General features: G+C 43.0%; 1 protein-coding gene across 9 annotated transcripts in view; it reads left to right on the top strand.

The window, feature by feature from the left end:
* The window catches only part of LOC111856674 (low-density lipoprotein receptor-related protein 1B-like), a 276,774-nt gene that overhangs the window by 90,167 nt on the left and 162,243 nt on the right, over nucleotides 1-24,364 (top strand). For 5 of the 9 annotated variants that reach the window (XR_011993593.1, XM_072717420.1, XM_023836816.2 and 2 more), the window contains 8 exons: nucleotides 6,255-6,374; nucleotides 6,722-6,850; nucleotides 9,095-9,352; nucleotides 11,451-11,613; nucleotides 17,366-17,588; nucleotides 20,966-21,152; nucleotides 21,578-21,721; nucleotides 23,860-24,096. Coding sequence is in view for 8 of the 9 variants with exons in the window: in XM_072717420.1 (XP_072573521.1) it covers nucleotides 6,255-6,374; nucleotides 6,722-6,850; nucleotides 9,095-9,352; nucleotides 11,451-11,613; nucleotides 17,366-17,588; nucleotides 20,966-21,152; nucleotides 21,578-21,721; nucleotides 23,860-24,096 (1,461 nt within the window). In the remaining variant the exon portion in view is untranslated. Of the gene's footprint in view, nucleotides 1-2,682; nucleotides 2,786-3,108; nucleotides 3,127-4,855; nucleotides 4,879-5,562; nucleotides 5,782-5,976; nucleotides 6,155-6,254; nucleotides 6,375-6,721; nucleotides 6,851-9,094; nucleotides 9,353-11,450; nucleotides 11,614-17,365; nucleotides 17,589-20,965; nucleotides 21,153-21,577; nucleotides 21,722-23,859; nucleotides 24,097-24,364 lie in introns of those variants that run through there. The other 4 variants (XM_023836820.2, XM_023836818.2, XM_023836822.2 and 1 more) reach the window with 4 other exon arrangements.

Genomic DNA, 24,364 nt, shown 5'->3' with positions numbered 1-24,364 from the left:
TTGTTCACCATAACAATGTGGAAACTACGGAAACCCTGCACCATGCCATATCTCAGACAGCTCGACGTATTATTAAAGAATATTCAAATTATTATTAACATATTATTAAAGAACATTTTGCAACGAGATATGATTACTGAAGATGGAATAGCCATAATGACTTTGTCATGTCATAATTACTGCATAATTATCAGCTGTTGAGTAACCAGCTGGTTTCACAGTTGAATGTAACTAGAGAACATTTGTGTCTTAATGATCAATTGTTGACCTTTGTTAATGTTCCTAGTGTGTCATCAGTGGTAGATGGGATTAACTTAACACAGTATTACACTGATAGTTTACCTTCTCTTAAAAGACCCACTAGTCACGACTGCTGGAGTTGGAGGTCGGAAAGAGGAGCCTGTACCTACACTTTTACCCTTCAGCAAGGTTGGCTACCTGAACCACTCAGCTCCCTGAAGTTAATTAACAGCATTTACCACAGTTGTCTGGAAAGACTAAACAAACAAACAAATGGTGGCACAAAGGTGGTTTGAACACAACTTTCCTGCTGTTCTACTCCAGCAACGGTCGACATCTGGCAGGGGGGTCCAACTAAAATGAAGGGTGAACCTAAAGAGCTGGTGGCACAGGGGGCCTTGTGAGTAATAGGGTCATTAAGCTAGCCTGCCCCCCCCTTGCACCCTTGTGGATTGCTGCTGGGTGGGTTGATTGCTTATTGCAGTATGGGACGCTCTGTTCCAGACTCTATTGTGACAGAACTGTGGTGGTGATACCCTCAGCTTGCATGGGTCATAGATTGGGTGTTCAGAGAGACACACCCCCCCCCACACACACACATACACAGACACACAGAAAACACACACGCAATCATGCACGTGCGTTGTGTCCGTATTCGGATGGTATAAAAACACCAAGAGGAACACAGGTTGAGTTATGAGGACATGAATCATGCTTTCCTGCACTCACGGGGGGGAGGTAGGGGGGTTGAAGTTTACGGGCTTGTTCACCGCTGGACCTGCTCGTTAAGAAATACGAGATCAGAGATTAATCAGACGCCAAAGCCACCCATGTCTCTCTCTCTCTCTCTCTCACGTAACCCCATGTTTTTGTCAACTTTATTGTTGAAACTGGACCCTCGAAAGGCTGGTCACTGCTTATTCTGGTGCCAACCTAATTTCACAGTTTTCCAAGCTCCGCTCCGGGCTCTCTGGGCTGTACCTCCACACCACCGCCCCAAGGAAGCCAGCGTTGTTCATCTTCTATGCCAAAACATTTACTGAAAAAAGCTAAGTAACAAAAACAGGCATAATAAGCTGGAAGTGTTTCGTAGAAGCCAGTGTGACATCTAATTAACAGCTTTGTATAGATAGCTTTGTGAGTGATTGTGCTTTGGCTGTTTGTCTTAAGACCAATCGCAGTCTGCCTAAAGCAAGATCTCTCTGGTGGATTGAAATTAAAACTGCAGAAGTGGATTCCTCGTCACAGGCCCTTGTTAGGCTACAGTGGAGCACTGCGTCTGATGGTAGCCATGGTCACCAGCAGCTGAGGAGGCATCTCTCTGCTTCAAGTGAGCAGGAGCGTGTCACCTGTGGCCACTTCACTTGTCATGCTCATTTCTGTTTACTCGACTCTTTTTAAATTAGGAAAGTGCTGAGTCAGGCCATTTTACCCTGTGACACGGGCATCTAATTTGGGGCTGGGTCTTTTGAATCGTCCGGTTCGATCTTCCCCCAACAAGCAGCTGTAGAAATCCCGGATATAGGGTGAGTGTCATCCCTGCTAGTCCCAGATCATGTAAAACACAATATCTCTGGTGTACTTAAACCAGGGGTGTCAAACTCCAGTCCTGGGGGGCCAGAGCCCTGTGTAGCTTAGTTCTTTCCTGTTCTACCGCAAATGATTCAGCTCAAGAGCTGTGTTGTAATTAGCACAAGGAGTTGAATCAGGTGTGTTAAATGAGGGTGAACCAAAAACTGTGCAGAGCTCCCGGCCTTCAGGACTGGAGTTTGACACCCCTGACTTAAACCAAAGCACTTTTCTTTAACAAAGGAAATACAAATGTTTTAGATGTTTAAGATTTAACTTCTTTCTCTTCTTAAAACATGAAAAGCTACGAATCATGGAAAGGTGTGTACCAGTCTCTGATATGCCGGTGAGCATGATGAATGTGTGACATTACACATTGCAGGAAAGGCCATGTGCAGAGCAGATGTTGGAGACATTAAATATATTTAGCTGCATATTTCTCTAGTGCCATCTTGCACACATATTTTTTTCTTTGCACGATAATATTTCTCATTTCATCATTATTGGTTGATTAATCTTGGTAATGTTTCATAATTAATCTCTCATTTAAAACTAACTGATTTCTTTCACATAAGGAGCACCAGACAGGCTGCAGATGATCTTGTGTCACACAGTTATCAGTACAGTACAAAATGCCACCATTCTTTTTTGAGATTACCCATAATTCTGTGCCATATGCCACGTGGCCATGTGCTGGACAAGGCATAGCATTGAGTGAATTTTAGCGATGGGTTTGCATATGATTAACATTTTGGTTCCCACATATTTCCGTAAGACAAATTTGGGGGGAAAAAGGTGCATACATGTGAAAAGACTTCCTGAATTCTAATGTGTGACCATGTACAGCCAAGACACATTGTGCATTTAATTTAGGTCCTTCGGAACTTCCTGAGTTGTTAGAGGAACTCCAGACGATCACACTTTGATGGTGTGGCGCATTAGAAATTCCCTTTCCGGAAGCTTCCCCATCCTCTAGGTGAGTGTGGCAGTGTTCCTCCAAAGCCCTGCTGGAGCCTGATTTACTTCTGCCTGTCAAAGGGAGATGGGAAACCCAATAGCGCCGACGCTGGCCGCATGTTTGGCAGGGCGCACAGCGCGGGAAACACTTAGCCGATTGATGCTGTATGCGGGCGGCCGGCATACATCCCGCTCGCCTCCTCGCTCTCGCCGTGCCGCTCTTATATTATTTATTTGCTCTGCAGCTTATCGCTTTTACAGTTATATGGATGGGTATTGACGGAAGCTCTCCGCATGATGTGTTTCTTCTGGGTCTTTATTTTCAGGCCAGACTTAGGTTCTGAACCAGCAGAACACCTGGTAGGCACTGACTTCAAAATAAATCAAATGATCAAAATAAACGCATAAACACATTTCTTCATCGCGCTAATTAAAGGTTCATGTTTTTACAAGTTTGCATAGTTTATATATCTATGTTACACGTCACGTACAATTTTGACGCCAACAATAATGCATTATTATTATGATTATTATCATCATTATTTATGAGTGGTGTCTGTCATTTAATACATTAATCATTAAATGAACACCACACAATCCTGTATTGGCTAAGCAGTGGATGGGTGGATTCTATTAATCTTAATGTTATAATGAGTATATTGTTCACTTTTCTTATGAGATACTTAATACTGCAGGTGCAGAAATTCCCCTGGAAAACGCTTAACTTAAAACTAAAGCATCTATAATCAGGTCTGACAGGAATTACACGCCATTTACAGAACGCATGGATAAATAAGGCACCCGAATATTCTGCTACGCAAACGAATTTACTTCATATTCTGAATTAGGGCTGTCGCGATTAGTGGACGCTGAAAGCGTGTGTTTTCAATATTTTAAATCGACGCATCGTTATTTTTAAGTTATGTTAATGAAAATACTTTTCTGATTTCTAAAACGCTTCAATTCATCACAACAAATGATTTCCTTCAGTATCACAACGTAATTATGGCAGTTAAAATTATCGCAAGACAAAAGGTGGTTTCACACTGTGCAAGGTTTGGAAGACCTACTGTACCACAGCGGCACCGGCGCTACGCTCGAGCACCTGAAGAGGACACACACATGCAATATTCTAGACCGCTATAGTCGGTAAAACCATTTAAGTGTTGTCTGTTGTCATGTTTATTAAATTACCTTTTAGTATGGAGAGCTTTCTACTATCGTTTGGCCTTGTCGCTGCTAAATACACTCATTTAAGCCATAAAGTTGTCTGCTTGCTCCCTTAGAATTTCCGATGAATGAGTGTGAGAAAATGTTTAGGCTAGAATCTGGGGTTATTCTAAGTTGATTGACGGTAGCAGTATGCGTTCGCGGGTGGCCTTGTTGGGACCAGTGTTGTTATTGGAAAGTAAATCTGAAATGGAAACGGACACTAAATAAAAAATAATAATTCGTGAAAAGAAATAAAAATGAAAAATATATTTACAAAAAAAAACAACAACAAAAAACGTGTTGGGCTTTAAATTGCAGAAAGTACTGCCACACCACCTGCATATTTTTGCTTTGTTTAACCACAATATATCCTCTTGTGGTTGTGAGCTGTCCCTGTCTTCACTGCCACTTCAGTGCTTATCGCTTCCATAGTATGCTTCGCTAACTGAATTTAATAAACGTAAGGATACGCCGAATTTATACAGATTACTAACTTTTGGGCATCACAACATGTCATTGTACAGGCTGTTGTTGTCAAAATAAAATCAACTTAAATGAAACGGTAAATTAGATTTTCTGCAGGAAAATTAATCGTGTCCATTAATCGACCAATCCTTAAAATATAGTCGATATTGATATAAAAGTAGTCCTTAGTGGCATCCCCGTTCTGAATAAACAACCATTAAAAGAGTGTTTTATGTGGTCATCTCTATAACACACAGCATGTATTTCTGTGGCCTGGTTTGGTGGCGCATTTTGTAATCTGATCTAGGTCCTCATATAATTCTCCTGATAGCAGAGAGCATTATTGTTGGTTTATGCTGTTCCCTATTAAACCTTTTTTCCCCAGCTACTGTAAATATAATCTACATATTGTAGCTGTATGGGAAAATACACAATGTAAGTGACACTGTCATGGGTTTGCCAAAATTGGATTGCGAAGAAGTCACTCGCTGCTTTGCCAAACAAACATTCTCCATATTGGAAACATTGACAAAATTGGGAGCTTTTTCAAATTAATATATTACGATGTAAGAATTCAGGCTTTTGAGTGCCCAATTATGATTTCCACTGCTTATTTTTAAAAGTAATCATTCTTGTGAGCAGCTTTTGGCTGCGGAATCGTATTACTGGATAATAAAAATGAAGGTCTCGGTCTATTCCTATTATTAATGTGTTTCCAGCACACGTAGGAGATGCATAATGCATCAGGCTCCGCTATTCCTCCCTGTGAGGGGGCTCGGGTGGGCTAGCGGGCGGCAGTCCTCGGAGAAGGAACGCTAGCTGCCAACCACCACCCCCCCCAAATATAATCCCTCGCAATCGGTCACTGACATCACCTTCTCCCAGCGCTCCCCCATAAATAAAACGTGCGCACGATAGCGGCGAAGCCAGATTCATGCAAGTCCAACGGCTCTAGTGGCGCTAACTTTTGGCACATCGCCCAGCGTATTCCTCCTGACCGATTATGTCGGAATTAATTTAAGGGCCGATCCCTTCGTGGGGGATTATGGGCCGTCCCGGCGGCACACACAGGTGCAGCAGAGCAATGCTGTCTCTCCGTTTGGATAACGACGCCTCCCTCGGACGTCAGAATATGAACGCAATTAGCTCCCGGTCCCCTGCGAGGGTGCACGGTCCTTAGCGGTATGATGTAATTGATTCGTTCGTCGAGGAGCTTCGCCATGTGGGATTGCAAGGAATGTCGCACCTGGACAGACCAGCCTGGACATGAGGCAGCTTCTCCCTTAATCTCCCTGGCACAGTAATGAGGCATAACGCCAACCAAGGGGCAAACATACTGTACATATATTTTAATATGCCATATTGTAACACTTAATTCTACTGTCAGAACTTTAAACCTTGATTGTACCTGTTAAAATCATTTTAACTTTTAATTTAGTAATTAATAAATGTGTTTCTCTGCTGTGGATGTTGCCATCTTCTTTTGTACCCTTAGATTGTTGTTGTTTTTGTAATAATCCATTTTCCCCGCAGCGTGAAACCGCTCCTCCAGCAGTAGGGGGTTGTGTTTCAGCAAAGGGGAGGATTAAGCCTGGGTGTAGATACCGTCTGCATCCTGTTTCTGAGGAATCACACATTTCTCCTTTGATTGAATTTGACACCCTTCATTCTGGGGCGATATGAGAGAACTTGTCATGGATTTTTTTCAGCGGTAGGCCTACCTGACGAAACCCGGCTCCAGCTTCGAGCTGCTGCCACCGATCGGCAGTGACAAATGGAACCCAATCACGCCTCTCTGTCTCTCTCTCCAGAGCTCCTGCCCAACTGCCACGACTTACGGTGCCGCTATGGCTGCGTCATGGCCAGGAACGGAACATTCTGCTTCTGTGCTGACGGCTTCCAGGTGGAGACTGATGGACGTGGTTGCAAAGGTGGGCATGAGGGTGATATTCGGGTGGCATTTGGGAGTCCTGCAGCCAAAGGAAGACTGTTAGTACCCAAAGATCTAGCATAATTACTGGCTAAAGCTCTGTCTTTTATCTCTGTAAATTATCCATGCTGTTTGAATAATCAGCTTTAAATTAGAAAGATTTAGAGACAGCACAAGAGGAAACTTAAAGCAGGATGATTCACAAGTGAAATAATGTATTTTAGATGGATTATCAAAGGAGTTCAGGAAAAGCAATTGAAACTGCATAATAATCAGATATGGCCTTGCGGTGTGGTTGTCATGTGACACATTTAGCTTTTGTTGCAAACATGTTTCTCTCCCATCAAGATTACGATGAATGCAGTGTGTATGGCATGTGCAGTCAGACCTGCATGAACACTTACGGATCATACAGATGTAGCTGTACGGATGGCTACATTCTGCAGGCAGACAGAAGCTCCTGCAAAGCCAAAAATGGTAAGGAGATGCCTCAGCTGTGCGGCCTTTTTCTGAGAATGCTATCGACATGCCTTCCAGCCAATCCGACGCTTGGCTTTTTATAATTAACACCATCTTATGTGTATAGTGTGACTTAGCATTTAAAATGCAGGATCTTCCTGACATACGAGACAGCAATACATTTTATGCTCCCGGATAGGTCGCCATTCACTGTTGAGGGAAGTTATACAGTCAGCAGTTAGATTTCTTACTTTTGCAAGTGAGAATAGGGACGTTATGGGACATGTAATGCTTAGAATACATTACAGTAGAAATTAACACCTGCTACTTTGGTTTACATAATGCTTTAAAATGTATGACATTTACCTGAGTTCTACTTATAAATGCCATTAACTGGCATCTCCACAAAGAATGGTGAAGTTTTTGGGTGATTCAGTCAGACCCAGTCAGCCCACCAGGAGACACAGGCAGCCATTCAGGGTGCCATTTACTGAGGGGGGGCCGACTTAACAAGCCGATTTCATTTTGTCTCAGACTGGGGGCACTGACAGTGAAGCTTGCCTAGGGTGCCGCCTGGATTTCATCTGGTACCGGAATCAGGTCTAAATTTACACAAGAACTCAGGCATCTCATGGTCTTCCTTGGCACACCTGAATTTCTCAATTCATCACTGGCATTAACGTGCAAGTTCGGCAGATTTCGGCTCCAAACGTGGCAGAAGGTGGCCCCGGCGCCCTCTCTGTCATTCTTACGTAATTACAGCTAAGTAGATGTTTAGGAAACGTGACGCTCTGACCATGATAAGCTGCTTGCCATCGAATGTTTGCCATGAATAAAACATCCTGGTGAGAGCCAAGGTCAGCGGGAGAGCACGGGACAACAAGCACTGAACTGAGCTTAGATGCGTTTTCACACTGTCGCTCCAGGGCCTGGCAATGTGTGAGGCGTACAGAAGCCCCCAGTGAAAACAACTGAAGGAGTTAAAAAGATACTTAGATCTGTGTCAAAACACTGAGTAGCTAGCAGAGAACATATGTCTGCAGAAAAATAATTTTAAAAGAGTTATTAATTGGTTGTAGCACAGTCCTGGTTGTACATCATTAAGTTTTGTCCACACATACAGGATCTTCATGTCTTTTTTTCTTGTTCATCTGTTTCTCTATATGTGCCTAAGTCATGTGCTTTAAACTGCACAGACCATTTTAATCTTTAACAAGTGGAAAATATGGACAGGCTATCAAACGCTGAGGACAGACGTTATTTATAAACTTGCACTCTCTTCAAAATAATCTGCTTTGAAGAGAAGCAAAGGAAAGGGGATGGTGTTTTTGGCTTATAATTAGATGATAAACATCGACAAGGCTTTTTGGAGAAATTACGTGCTTGTCATTAGAGGAAATTACTTTTGGAAAATCATATCTCAGGGTTGTATCAGAAGACGAGCAAGTTTTTATGAGCAATGCAGCATAATTTTTCAGCTATTGCTTAGTGTAAGAAACAACTGGCAGTGGATTAGCTGTTGAGAGATAAGGTAAAAAGTAGCTGGGAGAAAGCCCACAATGATTTATTACCTGAATTAGTAGACTGTCCTGAGTTAAACTTTCTTAGAGGTGTGGGATAAATCACAGCTTGTCCGAGTGAGCCCTGTACCTGAAATATCACACGGTGAGTTAGGCCTCCGGAGTCGTCACTGATAGGCCTGAACTTAAAGCAGTAAATCGCGTGTCGGCCTGCTGCGAAGGTGCAACATCATCGTGATAGTGCTGTCAGTAGATCACTGTGGTTCTGCAATCATAAGTGACAATCGGCATCAAAAGGTGTGGCCGTAGGTATGGGCGAGAAAAATGACAAGATACTGTTGGCTATATGATAGTTCAAGACTTGAATCAATGAATTTAACATCGCTGATGATTTTTGGTTTTTGATTGAACACAGCTAATTTCTTTGATGCAATAAGGCACGGTTATATTTTATTTTTTTGTATGGTTATTTTGAATAAATCCAGTCGATATTAACTTCTGAATGAATACAAAGTAACTTAGTCTCGTGATTCACTATTTGTATAGTTTGAGTTATGACAACTCTCTCCTTAGCCACCGTGCTATCAAACTGCTGGGTGTATTGTTCATTATTGAAGAATCCTTCAGCACCAGCTTCGACTCGTGTCTGCAAAGCACGGGATGACCCTCTCATTGACCGCCCTGGGCCCCTCTAATTAAAGTCGCCCCTCACTGCTTCCTGTGTTTCCTTTTCCTCTTTCAGAGCCCAGCGACAGACCCGCTGTTCTCCTGATTGGAAACTCGGAACAAATCGCCATCACGCACCTCAACGGATCCTTGCTGCAGACCTTAAAATCTGTCAATATGAAAGGAATGCACACAATGGATTTCAGTTACAACACAGAGGCCCTCTGTTGGGTGACGGTTGCCCCCGCAGCCAGCCGGCTCTGGTGCAGCAGGATGACGGGCCTGCATGTGTTCTCTGAGGAGTGGGAGATGAGAGTTGGACAAAACCTGCAAAGTGAGTCCTTAAACACATTTGACACGTCTCTATTGAGCATTGGCACCAAGGAAAAGTTAACTTTTTTTAGCTCATATGTTGTTTGTCAAGTAAAAACATGTTTGCCAGCTCATAAACATGAAGTATGAAGGATGCCATTGTTTTGCACCACTGGCCTTGAGTAACATGCAAGTATGTTTTGCAGTTCATAAACATATAATATGAAGGATGTCCTTGGTAACAGCCAAGCAAGTAGTCTTAAGTCCAACCATGCCTTTGTAACAGTATAGAGTGTGAGAGTTTACTGTTAAAAGCTCTTATTAATTCGAGCCAGTGTTGCACACACTGGAAATTGTGGTGATGTGAGTGATTAGAAGCAGATATGAGTGTGGCTTAGTGTGAACCTGTCACTCACGAGTCCCTGTCCTCAGCAGAATCCCAGCAAACACAAATACGTTGAATAGCCTTTGATATGTATATACTGTATTCCTGAAATATGTTGAGTGCTCACTTCCGCTTTAGCCCGTAGCCATTGTATCTTCAGAATAATGAAGAATTTGTTAGGCTAGAGTCCAGGTTTATCACATTACAGCAGGCCGTCCTAAAGGCCAGCACTCCACCATTTGCGTTATGAGTGATTACAGAGTGACATTACCATAAGAGAGGCCTTAATTTCCTCATAATTGCTTGTTGTCTAGATGAGAGCTTTATCCTCTGGTGTCCCGTTGGTGTGCTTGTTAAAATGCCGGACATCATTTCCTATAAAATGAATCCCTGGAGCAGATATTCACTGAGTGGCAGTGAGTCCCCAGTGGTTACTCCAGTAGTAAGGTGGGGGTACCTTTTCACAGCCAGAGACACTGAAACTACACGTCGGCCATCTTCATGTTGTCCACTGAGCGCTGATGTATGTTTAGCAGCAGTCCTCCCTGATGACAGGTGTCTGTGGCGGCCAGAAGTGACTGTAGTCGCATGGGTTCCTATCCAGCTAACCTCAGTGGCTTGAAAAGGCTGTAGTAGGTTAATGGTCCCTTGAACCCGGTCCACTTTGGCATATTGTGGAAAGGACACCTGTACCAAAACTGAGGGATTAAACTGTACACTGTGAATGACCATGAGGAGTGAATGACCAAAAATCACTGCGCTTGGAGGAGGGAGCAGACACAGCGGCGGTGTGTCAAGCCCGTGGCCACTGATGCCATGGCAGTCCAGGGACACACAGACAAAGGAGCACCCCCTGGTGGCCTGACGCAGCACAAACACCGCGCACTCTGCTGCAGCCACATTTCCTGCCGTAATAAAGATTCATGGGCTATGAAGGAACAGGGAACGCGGGCAGGCTTTGCTCTGCCTCTGTGTTCGGCTCGTGCCAGAGAGACTGTTTCCAATTAGACATGAGTGCCATGCTTTAACAGACCTGGGGCGTCCATGAAACAAACAGCCTATCAAAGCGAAGAATCCCGTTCCATGAGAGAAGGCGTCGATCTAAGCAGTATGTTCCCTGCCTGCATCCCTGACTGAAATTTGGGCAAGTTTTCCTTTAAATGTACTGTAATCGGATGCTTCTGCCTGAATCATACCAGACCTCTTTATCTCAATTCCGAAATCGCTGTCCATGTTTATCATAATAACTCTATAATCATAGTAATGGTCTTGTAATACCGTCAAAAAGCTGATTCTTTTACCCATATACTCACTCATTGTTCCTGTGAGTCACATCCACTTTCTTTATGCATTTTCCATTTGCATGCATATGTGCTGTAGGTATAGGTTTTGATACAGGAGGCCGTAGAGCTTTAGATCCTCTTTAATCAGTTCTGGTCATCTGGCCATAGAGGCGTGTGTAACCCCCTATATAGGAGATGGTACGGTAATCAATGGTCACCCAGGAGCCCCCCCCCCCCCCCCGTGTCAAAATGTGGCCGTTGCCATGTTACATTAAAGCACATTCATCAGTCCAGACTCCCACAAAGTGGTCTTCAGTAGCTTGTGTGTCTATGAGCCCTGCTTAGTAACAGAGACATAGAAGTGCAGTGAAGCTGTCTTAGGTAATATCTCTCTCATGTTTGTTTTGGATTTAATTTGGCTTTTCTTTGTGTTTTCCTCTCTTCCTCTCTAGACGTGGACCAAATGGCCATTGACTGGCTCTCCGGCAACTTTTACTTCACCGACCTGGCCAATGGCCGCATATCTGTATGCCGTCAGGGCAAAGACACATGTGTTGCTGTTATTGATGTGGACCTGCATAACCCCGGAGGGATTGCGCTGGACCCCCTCATGGGGTAAGTCACCCCGCACAGCTCCCCCCGCCCCACCTCCCCAAGTGGACTGCTGCCATCATCCACTGTTACTGATGCAATGGCATTTAATCCTGCCAGATCGTCGGTCAGTGAGTGACAGAGTTGGAATTACAGCCGGATCCTTCCTGTTCATGGGAAATAATAATAAAAGCCTTCAGATCTAAGACGAGCAAACAGTTTATAAAGACAGGAGAAGGGTGGTGTCCAGGAAACCCTGCAATCTCTGCCTTGAATCTGCGGGCAGCTGCGACTGGCTTTACTGGTTTATTATCTGACTTTAATGGTCTAGTGTATCATATCTTTTTCATCTATCCCCCCTTGTGTGACCAGTTACCCAATATAGGCTTGTGGTTACTCTGGCACTTTTCCCAGGAAGAGTGGGGCATACAGCAGGTACATCTGCCCCAGAGATACATGATTCAGTAAATTTTATACAGTTTGAAATGTACATAAACATAAGCTGCTTTAGGAGAGGGTGTTCATATGTGAAAACACAAATGAACAGCTGCTCTTGCCACAGCCTTCGTGGCAGTGTTTTTCCTTTCAAGCACAAATACATTAGAAACACTTAGCTCCCGAATTGCTTTCTGCGGGGGGTAAATAATATATTCATGCCGTCTTGAATCTTTTAAAAGTGAATAATTCAGCCAGAGGAGTCTGCAGAGGATCGTAGTATAATTATTATTTTTGTTAACGCTCATCAGCCACAGAAAGGTCTTGGGTAAAAGTGTGTGATGAATCGCGAGCTTGAACGGCGATTCGCTCCCTTCATGTTTATGATCATACAGGGTCAGCAGAGAGGATCGAACCTGCATTTCTCCAGCAGAGCTCTAATGAGACTCTCTATTTCCAGAAACAGCCGTGACTGATAAAGACCAGGCCCATACAGTATTTCCCCCTTTTTCATCCAGAATGTGGAAGCTGGTGGAAATCTTCACAGGTCCATTGGAGAAATGCTCCTTTCTCACTGAAGATGACCTGAGATTTCCATGTTATATAGCTTATATTGAAATAATATAATGACATTGTCATTAATGCCATTTGATTACAGGGTACATTACCAAACCCCCAGGGTGCTCTGGCAATTCCCACTCTGGTTCGACCTGGTGTTTTGGAACCAGTTGTTTTCCTGTATATTTATTTGTGCATTTGGGGTATTAAAAACATGCCCTGCTTCCGATGTTCCTGCCATGGTCCTAAAATGTAATTACTTAAATATTTGCATATTTTAATATGATTCCCATGTTCAAAAAATAATTTCAGTCTGAAACATTTTGATTACATTTAAACTTACATTTATTCTTTTGGCAGATGCTTGCGCCATTGGTCACTTACAGGTCACTAGCTTGTTTCCAAGGTCACTTACAGGAGCTCGCCAACAGACAAAGACGCAAATTGCTTCAGTATAAGATAGGCTTTGCTCTGATCTCAGCCAACTATACGAATTGCCTTATTAAAGAGCAAACATCAAAAGGTAACATAACGTGCACAATTGCATGTAAATGCAGTATCCCGATGAGTACACCCAGTGTGCAATCTGGAGTACATGGCTATGGTGCTGTCTGAAAAGAATATTGGCATGAGGTCTATGTCAAGCAGTGGACCTCTCTCCCCGTGCTTTAATCCAACCCCCGAGAGATGTTGCTCCATGATTCCTTGATTAGGTTGCTAATTAAGGATTGCTAATGGTTGTATGCACTGAAGGACATCTGATAAGTATACACTGAGCGTCCTTGCTTTTTTGGTTGCTGCCGTCTGCAGCCTGAGCTCGCCCATACGCTCGAGGATCATTCCTGTGCATGAGGCTCCTTTGACAGATACGTTCCAAAGGTTGGTCGAGACAAGAATAATAGCCTACCCAAATTGGCAGCCACATCCGAACCTGATGCAGGTCTGCCGCCAAACTGCATGCGGAGTGATCCAAGGCGCTCTAGGGGAAAGTAAACGCCCTCACGCATGCCGCTAGACTTTGGCTTAATTTACTGCGCTTTCTAGGGGAACGTCGGGCCCGCCAAGAACAGAGACAAGATCATTGCGTGGCGAGAGCGCTGGAGCTGCTTCACGCGACAGGAGGCCATATGGCTTGTCTTATTAGTTCACCGTAGCTGGTAACTGCGTGTTTCTCAGCTTGCTTAGTTGTGTCTAGAACGTTCCTAGGGAGAGGGACTGTCCCCAGCTCCCTGCAGGGCTGTTCCGAGCAGAGCCAACCTTTGCCAAAGGAAGTGTGGCATGTACTGATGCCTGTTTTCTCAGGTTTGAACTGAGATTGTTCCTTTGGAACGAATCTGCAGATTAAATGCGGATGGAGTTAAGCCGCCGCGGATGACAAGCTTTCGGAGTGAGCACCTAGCGGGTCGCCTAGTCGCTGTAATTTCACATAACGATGGTGGTTGCCTACTTTGCTAAAAGCTCGAGCCGGTGTCACCGGCACCATCATCTGTATACGCTGTCACAGTGGGCTGCTGTTTTTAGCTGACGAAGCCCCGTTTTATTTTAGCTAACTTGCCGCTCAGGTTCAAAGCCTACAGTATCGCTTTAGCCGCTTCGACTTTATGGATTAAATGCCTCCCGCTCGCTTTCTGTCAGGTGCTGTTAGTGCAAGGCGTGAAACGTGCAGCCTTATCCAACAGAAGGCACACATGCGGGGCGACTGGTCTGGAGAATGCTTGGAGGAAGGAGGAAGCAATGATGGAATGCTAACCCATTATCGAGGATTTCAACGTATGACGAATCAGATATTGCTTCATTTTTGTTACAAATACATATGCAAATAAGGACAAATGGAGGGAAAAAACGATCGCAAACCAAGTCAGCGGGACTGCAAACATTCTTTATTATAGGCCAACAGTTAACAACATCCAAGTAGTGACGGTGTAGTGTGTCCTGTAAACATACTGTGTTGCAAGGAAATGCAGTGCTGGGAATCTTCCGATTCCTTGTTTTTTTTGTGGAATTTGTGTATAAAATTCAAGAGGCATGAAAGGACATTTAGGATTTAACGGCTGCAGATCCACAGCCTACAGCTGACTGTAGTATCTCAGAAATGTATTATTCTGCCTGGACCAAGAAACCTGGCCATCCTTCACTCAGAATGGGTCCTCTATGAGTTTTTTAAAAGGCCAGTCATGGATTTAATTTGACTGTAGGAATTTACACGCCTGGTTCCTGCTATGTATGGTCTTTTATTCATGGGACCTTGGTTTGAATTTATGGAAGCAGACTGTGCTGGTTGGGAGGTGGGTGGGGAGTGAAATAGAGCGTGTTCAGGCTAAGTGACCCAAAGGGCAAAGGTCATGCCTGTGTGCTACCACTGTCTTCAAACCAGAGTGTTTATTACCCTGGCCTTGTCTTAGTTGCAGTGCAGTGGTGTTTTAAACTCCTCGGTTAAATATAGAATCATTAAAATTCATCAAAATCACACAGTAAGAACGGTAACAGCAAAAAGTAAAAAAAAAAAAATTTATTGTTATTTTTAATTTCCATTTTTTGGGAATAGTTTAGTCAGAATAATCAGATATTCCGGAAAGGCTGCTCTGAGTTTTTGGGTTATTTGGTTCATAAGGAGAATGCTCATTAATCCTTTATGTCAAATGATTAATTAATCCAGTTTGTGTGTCTTCTGCCTGCGAGTCTGTTCCAGTGGGTCCTGCCACACAATCGTCTTGTTCACACAAAAGCAGAACGTTTGTAAACATCTCTGTGACTTACACTTAAGGCTTTCAGCAGCCTTGTAAACAGAGATGATAAAACAAATTTGTCATTTATGCCTTTTTCCATTTAAAGGACATTTCTGTCCCTTTTCATTAATTTATTTGCTCATTCAGTTGAGGACAACACAATTTCTCCCTGTGTAGATGCTGTGAGCCAGGATCTCAAAACCAATAATAAAAAAACAAAAAAAATAACACAAAAAATACAAGGGGGGGAGTTAAAATGATACCTTTCCAGTTGGGTAAGTTATCCCCAAGCAGGAGTGAGAGGAGAGAGGAGTGGTTGTTGGAGACAGGTTCAATGAGAGTGTGCGTACGCTCCCAGGGGTACATACACTCTCACTGCACTGGCAGTGTCCTGTTCCCACCCTGATACGTTCAGAGGGCAGCGCAAGATGGGCAACAATTATAGCAGACCTGAAGATGAATATAAGTGCTGTAGTATTTAATGGCTTGTATGACCTTTTGAAAAAGGGCAATTAAATCTGAACATGTTGTATTTTGCTGAGGATTTGCAGTTGCTATTAGATCTGCCGCAGATTACATAAACAGTCATTAGCTGCAACACAATATATGGTAGTGGAAGACAAGCTTGTTTGGTAAAATAAATGGATTCCTCAGAAGTTAGGATATATTGGCTGGTATTGTAATTCCATTTTTAATGTATTGACGTATATACATATTTACTTGTTTATATGGCTCTTCATTGCAAATACGTGGGTGTACAGCTTATATAAGTGAATCTGTTTTTGAATGCACAGGTGTGAAAAACTATAGTGGAAAATACTGCATTAGTTATTTGAGATGTAAACAATTAGTACAAATGAGGAAAAAAGTAAAACAATTTTTGTGGCTAGACTGGGAAGCGTTAGAGTTGGCAATCTGTACTACTTTTACAAATATGCAAGTTGTTAAACCTAAAAGGCGTCATTTAATGCTGATTTAATTTGATATGCAAATCAGCGTTCCGTGCTTGGCAGTGCAAGATTTCTGACGCTTGATCAAATTGTACTATGAAAAAAAGTGGTGACAGATGGAGAGGAAGGAGAAGGGGAGCCGTGCCGCGCTCTGCGTGGGAGCAGACGGCAGCACCAGTGCGTCTACGCCGGTGTTTTCCGTTTACCTGCTTGGCACCGGTGTCGGCTTGTGCATTGATCATGGCCCAAGCAGGTTCTGGTGGTCAGGCTGCGCAGCCCGAACCCGTTACTGTGGTCCCGTGTGCGCATCTCACCAGCGAACCTGATACTCTCACTCCCCATCATGTCCGTCTGGTTGGCTGTGGGGTGTTTTGCTGATGTGCTCATCATTAAATATAAACCCATTTTATAATATTTCACCTGACACTTTTGCTGCACCGTTTAATAATTATACGCTGTAACTTTTAAATCCTATAAATCGTGGTTTTATATTATTTGTGGTTTACTATTATTGTTTATTTGTTGTTTACTGGTTATTGTTTGTTGTTGTTTACTGTTGCTGCTGTTTTCATTGTACAATATGCAATGACAATTAAGAATCCTGATTCTGATTTTACCTGAAAGTTGCTTTCAAAATGGATGGAGAATTCTCCGAACACCCACTGCACTGTTTATTGGTTTTCTCATGTTAATCCAGGGTGTCTTCATTCAGGGTTACGGTTGGTGTGTTTGTGTTTATGTGTGTGTGTGTGTGTGTGTGCTAAAAATGTCAAAAAGTCAGATTTCCCGACAATATGATAAAACCTGTAACCATTTACCATGTGCGGACATAATTTCAGTCCCCACAAAGATAATCTCTATTTCATAAAAATCTGTGAATGCAATTAAAAAATAAATTAGCCAAAAGTCTTGTATTTTGTTTGGTTACTTATGGTTAAGGTTGGGGTTGAGAAGGGATTAAGGTTGTCATAGTTGGGATTAGGGTTATGCCCATAGAAATGAATGGAGAGTCCTCATATAGATCTGAATATGTGGACTGTGTGTGTGAGCACATGTGTCAGTGAGTTATGGGATTTACCCAACACATTTCACCAAATCTCTTTCCAGGATGCTCTTCTTCACCGACTATGGGATAGTGGCCAAGGTGGAACGCAGCAACATGGATGGCACCAATCGGACTCGGATAGTGGATTATAGAACGGAACAGCCAACCGTGCTGACGCTGGACTTGGTGAAGAAGCTGGTGTACTGGACGGATGCCTACCTGGACCGCGTCGAGGTGGCGGATTATGATGGGGGGAACCGGCATGTCGTGATCCAGGGCATCTCGGTGAGTACCAGGCTTGTCCCAGTCCAGTTCATTGTATCCTTTAAGTAATGTGGAGTCCCTGAACAACCCTCATTAACCCAGGGACTTTCTCACCCTGTTGTCTCATAATGTACCGTACATCACATAAAAGTATCTTGTAAATAAATAAAATGTAAAAAAGTCATGTTGGGATTAGACTTGAATAGCAGTGTAGGATGGCTGTTTAAACCTAGGGAAAGAACATACCGCTTAGGGTGGGCTACAGAAGGCATGGCGCTTTTCCACTGGCATACAGGAATTGAGCCGTACCTGAACCGTACTGCGAAGAGAGGCTAGTTTCAGCGTGGTTGCAGCTTACTTTGATTTTCCGCTGTAGAGGGTCGGCTTGGTAAAGGCATTGCCGTGTTTGGAGAGTGACAGTGACTTAAATCGAAGAGACGCTATGTAGCATTTTCTGCTAGTGTGTCCGTGAGAATTGCTGTCTTATGTATCAAACGCTACCGAAATTAGCATTTGCTTGCGTAAATCTACCTTATGAATAGGGATGCCACTAACGATTATTTTTCTAATGATTAATCTATCGAATATTTTACCGAATGGTTGAATAATCTAAACAATTAATTTTCCTCCAGGAAATCAAATCTTTATGCTTATTAAATTCAGTTAGCTGAGCAGCACAGGCTACTATTTTGGTAAATCATGATAGCGATAAGCACTGGTGTGCTAGTGAAGAAAGGGACAGCTTAGCAACTACAATATCTTTTATAAGAGGAGATATTGTGGTTAAATTAAGTAAAAAGACATTGGTGGGGTGGAGGTACTTTTTGCTGATTAAAATATGACTCATTTATTTGGTATTATAGTATTAATTTAATTTCAGTTAATGATTTTTTCATTAGTTTCCATTTTTCCTTTCAGTCAGGGCTCCAGACAGAACAAAAAAATTTGAGAGCCATTGGCTCCTAAACCCAAAATATTTAGGAGCCAAATGCTTTTTTTGGGAGCCATAATCTCTACCGCATGCCAAATGTGAAATAAACAACTAATATTTACTTGTATTTCTTTGGTCTACCTCACACTGCCTTTCCTTTCTCCTATCTGGGCTATTTCACTTGCCGACTAGTGTCCTCTGCAAGGTCTTATAAAAAATAATAAATGACACATAAATTTGAACAGTGCAAATGTTTACTAATAAGCAATACTCTGACATTCTTGTGTTTCTTACTCTCACCATGCTTTTTCATAGTTTCCTTTTTAAAATGGCTCGTACCACAAATGAATTCTGTTTTACCAGCAATTTCTTGTCCGGCTTGCACAAAAGCTGCAATACTACGTCTTTCCCTTGTCATACCGTAACCAAACGAACTCCAGTAACCAAGCCGCTTTAAACTGTCTTCCAGGCGTCGGAGCTGCGGGCGCAGAAGACTTTGCTAACGGGACGGAGTTGTCATTCTTTAATAACTGTACATTTCCGGACGCCGGTGGCTGTACCTCAGATAACCCACTGACTGAATTATCTTCGGTTCGTTCAGAAGTAGACAAGGCAGGATTTGGACTAGTGGGCACTGAGAAAAAGTCAGAAATTTTTCGTTTGGCCATTTCGCGTGTTACATGGAAACTTAGAACATTTGGCGTGTTACGTGGAAAGTTAGGACGGAATTAGAGGAGTAGTCGTGGCCCGATTCTCTTCTATTTCGGATCCCTTATCGCAGCAGTTAGCGAGATGACATTTGAAGCAGAGTGGGCGTGTCAGATGATGCCTCCCTTAGGTTTGGTTTTAATCACGTGATAGTGTTATAGGAAAGGTAGACGCGGGCTGAGAGTGTCCGCACAAAATTAAAAGCCGTTTCTGCTGCTTTAATTTTAAAACTTTTCTTAGATTGAGAGGGAGAGTCGCCACCGGCGACTAGAATGAAAAAACTAGTCGCAAAATAGAAAATCAAGTCGCATTGGCGACCATTTTAGTCGCCATCTGGAGCCCTGTCAGTTTTATTTTACAGTAATAAAACTGGTCCCAACAAGCCAAACGCACACGAAAACACACACTGACATAGAATAAGCCCAGATATTACCCTAAATATTTTCTCAAACACTTATTCAAAGGAGATTCTAAGGTAGCCGGCAAACAACTTAATGACTTTAATAATGAGTGTATTTAGCAGCTACTAGGACAAAAGATATTAACAGCTCTCTGTAACTAATCGCAATTTAATAAACATGAATAGATAACACTTATTGTGGTTTTGCTTATTCTGGCAGTCCAGAATAGTGCCTGAGCATTTTCTATTCAGGTGCTCATGCATAGCGTCAGTGCCCCTGTAGTATGTCATTGAACTTAACATAGTGTAAAACCAACTTTTTGTTTTGTCATAATTTGAACTACTATGTAGTGATATTAAAGGAAAACATTTGCTATAATGAATTGAAACATTTTAGAAATCATAAAGATAATTTCATTAATATATTGATGGCACGTTTTCAGCGTCAAAGTCATTGACTACGTCGACTAATCGCAGCAGCCCTAATAGAATATGCCCTATTTTCCTTAAGATAATCTATGCACAACAATGCAGAATATCGGTAACTTCCTGAATTTCGATCAATCAGATCGTGGTGACACAACTAGCTTGGTTTGTTGGTTTGGTCACACGTTTGGCCCCATGTCAGCACGGTTATGGATCGGGTGTGGCTCACATACTTTACAATGGAAAACTGCCAGTTTGCGGTATGGCTTGGGTATGGTTCGGTTCTTGGTGGCTGTGGAAAACTGCCAATATTTTAGCATATCCAATCCATGGTTTTTTAATTAGACAGTGTCACTGGACGGGCAGTAGCTGTTCTCCGATTCTAACAGACAACTGTCGCATTTTGGTGTTAGAGATTCCTAAGGGCAATTTGACCTGATACGTGGTTTATTTTTCCTAGACCCAAGTCTAGGAAAAATATGACCTAGACCCCAACCTCATTTGTCTTATGAGAGTCTTTGTGTAGAGGTATTGTGGTCCTCATGGAGCACACTTAAGGACTTCCAGATGATTACAAAGGAGATGTCCATTGAATAAAACCATTATACAACAGCAAACTCTTTTTCTTGTTACCAGGACAATAGATTTCAAATATACTGTATATCTGAACTGTCGCTTGTCCTGCTGGACAGACCTGCAGGATTACAGCAAGCCTTGCATGTACTTCCAAGTGTTTTTTCATGTATGCTGTATGTTCGAGAAGTTCTTTAAAACAGTATCTAAAAACATCTGCTCACTGTGGATTAAAGAAGAGCATCAGATTGAACTGAAAGAGCTCTTTGGTGTCTTTGGAAATGGTTTAGTTCATATGCCGAAGGCATTTTCATGCCCTGGCTAGACGTTATTTTTTTCTCCTGTTCCTCTCATTCCCAGGTTTCATACCTTCATGGATTAACGCTCTTTGAAGAATTCTTGTTTGCGGTGCGCTCAGAACCTTCTGGAGGCCCGAAAGCAGACATTCTTCAAATAAACCGGTTTAACGGCACCGAGGTGCTCACCTTTCCTGTTGTGGGAGACGCCCGCATGATACGGGTCCAGCACAGACTGACCCAGCCTACAGGTGAGTAATGCTGCATGGGTGGGTGTGTGAACATGCAGACCTTGCGTTCCCAGCACGAGCCGCAAGGAGGATGCTGCATTGCCAATCTGACCAGGGCTCTTTGCTTAATTGCTTAGGTAAATATCAGCTTGTATAAATACATAAAGCAGTGACCTTTTCATCCCAGAAAAGGACATCTGATATCAGCTTTTAGTAATTTGCATCTTTCGCCAGCGGCGGAGTGTGTGTTCACTGGTGCCTTGCATGTTCCGGAACCTTCCGCTCATTAAAGCCGTGAAATGTAAATGAATGCCAGAGGCTAACAGAGCGTGCCGCTAACCGCCGTGCTTTGTCGCATGGCTAACTGTATGGCTGTGAGGCATGGCTAACTGTCTAGTGGCGCATGCTGCGTTAGCCGTGTGGTGCACTCTTGTCCCTCCCCGCAGCCCGGACCCATGCCTGTGAGGCCGACCCATACGGGAAACCGGGGGGCTGCGGTCACGTCTGCCTACTCAGCGGCAGCTACAAGTCCCGGACCTGCCGATGCCGGACGGGCTTCACCCTCGGGAGCGACGGGCGATCCTGCAAAAGTCAGTGCACATTATTCCCCGCTGCCGTCGAGGCAATTTGTTCTTGGCCGTCGTTCGAGCCGTCTGGCAGGCCGAGGGAGATGAGGTATTGATGTCTGGATAAATGATGGTTGAGTTTCCTTAAAGCGATCCATCACAGGAAACACGCCGCACATTAGGCTGTTATTTCAGGGCCTGGAAACACGGTACAGTGAGATGGAAATAAATAGCTGAATTTGCTGACAAACTGGCAGGGTAAATGTCCCTTAACTGGGTCAGGGTGACACACCGAGGCCAAAAGAGTCACTACCGTTCTATTCTGCTTTGAAATCATCTTAGACTGACATCATTAAGCATGAGAACACTGACGTTTATGTGTTAATTGGATCTTTTTCTTTAGAAGTATAATCAAAGAGTTAACCTAGGGCTGGGCAGTATATTGAGATGTAGGATGAAACAGTACCATTTGTATTGATATACTTTTATTGTGCCATAAAATAGTATGAGGAAGGATTTCTAATTGAGACCTATAGTATTCCTTTCTGGTTGTAGAGAACACAGGGCCTTCAGTTGTGACGTAGCACAGAATCTCAGAATTCACAGCTAAAATTATGGGGAAGGTGATGGTGGGGAAAGGACAGGAATCATTATTATTTGGTTCATTTTGTTTTCGAAATTGCGAGATGGCTCAGAGGGTAAAAAAATCACTAATTGCAAGATTTGTTTTTTATTGAAGGCTTATACCTTGAAATAGGGTTCTTTCCAGTTTTAAGTGTACTTTAAATTGTTGTCAGGCTTGTTTTTAGAGTTATTTGCCAAATAGATTTTAAATTTACAATTTAAATATATATATTTTTTGTCCCTAAACATTCACCTTTTGTTTTGAGAGCAATGTCATAAACTGAGGAAAAATGACTGTTGGTGACATAGTGGAGCGAAACATTTATATGTTGTAGCTGCGTTACTTGACCCATGCAACACAGATATAGGCATAATTTATTTTGAGATTTCTGTTTGGAATAAAGAACACATCTATATTGACTTTTTGCAGTTGTATATTTGCAAACTGTATTTGCATTTTGTTTTGACCACACTCTGCTTTAATAAGTGTTTGTGACATCTCACATGTGCCATAGACTTAAAAATAAACATTTAGGCCACTTCATAGAAAATACCAAGATATATTGCGTATCACTGTTCTGCCTAAAAATACCGAGATATGACCTTTGGTCCATCTCTCCCTGCCCAAAGTCAGATGCTGAGTTACCTGAAATATCAGTGAGTGAAATGCAGTTTCGTTCGTATCACGCCCGAACTCTCAAAAGCTTCTCTGTGGTGAACAACATTCACCGCATCCCTCTCTAGTAATTGTGTTGCTTTGTGTTTAATACAGAAACATGTAACAGAAGATTGTTTCTTGGGGAGCAGGTTTCATTTTTCTGGCCAGCAAATCGCGGTGTGTGCTGTGCACACTCCAGGAATATCACGTCTAATGATGAACGTTCTGGTCTCAGTCAGCCTCTCTGTCTGTCAGTCTCTGTCATATCCCCTGTTAAGTAAATTCTTTAAAAAATTAATTAATAAAACCAGTTAATCTATTTCTCGTGAGCAGAGCCCTACTGAGGGAATTCAGATCTCCTCATATGTGAAGATCAGTGCCTCCTGTATGGGTTGTGTGCTGCTGATCTTCATTTCTGTCCGACAAAAGATTCCCCTGGGTATCATCAGCCTGGGCTAAGTATGCCCCCCCGCCTTTGTTAACGTACCTCAGGGTTAATTAGCCTGGCAATAATGTGACTTGTTCCACTGGCATCTAACAACAAATTGTGAAAAAAACGTCCTACGCCAGAACAAATGCATGTATCCCAAAGTCGCTTTTTACTTAACCAGTCAGAGATGTTCGCAGAAACCGCAGACTGTCCCAAACAGACTGGCGTGATTGACTGATTGGCTCTTATCGAATCAAACTAACACTTCTTTTAATTAAGGTAATGTAATGAGCATAGTCTTCAGGCTTCGCATTCACTTTGCCCAGGAACAGGTTTCACGCTTAGTCCCAGGTTGAAGGCGCATTAATCGTGCCGATTAATTAGACACTGGGGTAAATTGGGTAACTAAGTCTGGTGGACATGTTTGTGGTGTTTGTGTTGCCCTCGCAGAGCTCAAAAGCGAGCTGTTCCTATTCTACGGGAAAGGCCGACCGGGACTCATCCGAGGCCTGGACATGAATGTCAAGTCTGGGGACGAGCACATGGTGCCGATCGAGGAGCTTGTCAACCCACGGGCACTGGACTTTCACGCCGAGGCTGGCTACATCTACTTTGCCGACACCACCAGCTTTCTGATTGGCCGTCAGAGGATCGATGGAAGCGGGCGGGAGACGATACTCAAAGATGGTGGGCGTCGGGTCCATCCTTGGAGGCGATGAGGAAAGGGAGGGGAAGTCATAAATGTAAAACACATGGCCTACATACCTAACGATCGTGTTGGGGAGTATGTACATCTTAGAGTGTTCTTGATGTATGGTTGTTTATGCATGGTGTTCTTTTTTTGACTGGACCTCCAAATCTGGCCGGAAATTTGTACGGTACCTCCTCTGTTCCATGATTAATTAAGACCTTCAATGCATGTTTTATTACACCTTGCAAAGAACAGAGTGAAGAG

The sequence above is a fragment of the Paramormyrops kingsleyae genome, chromosome 1 (genome assembly GCF_048594095.1).
Source record: "Paramormyrops kingsleyae isolate MSU_618 chromosome 1, PKINGS_0.4, whole genome shotgun sequence".
In the NCBI taxonomy this organism is placed as follows: domain Eukaryota; kingdom Metazoa; phylum Chordata; class Actinopteri; order Osteoglossiformes; family Mormyridae; genus Paramormyrops; species Paramormyrops kingsleyae.
This window is presented reverse-complemented; position numbering and strand designations above follow the sequence as displayed.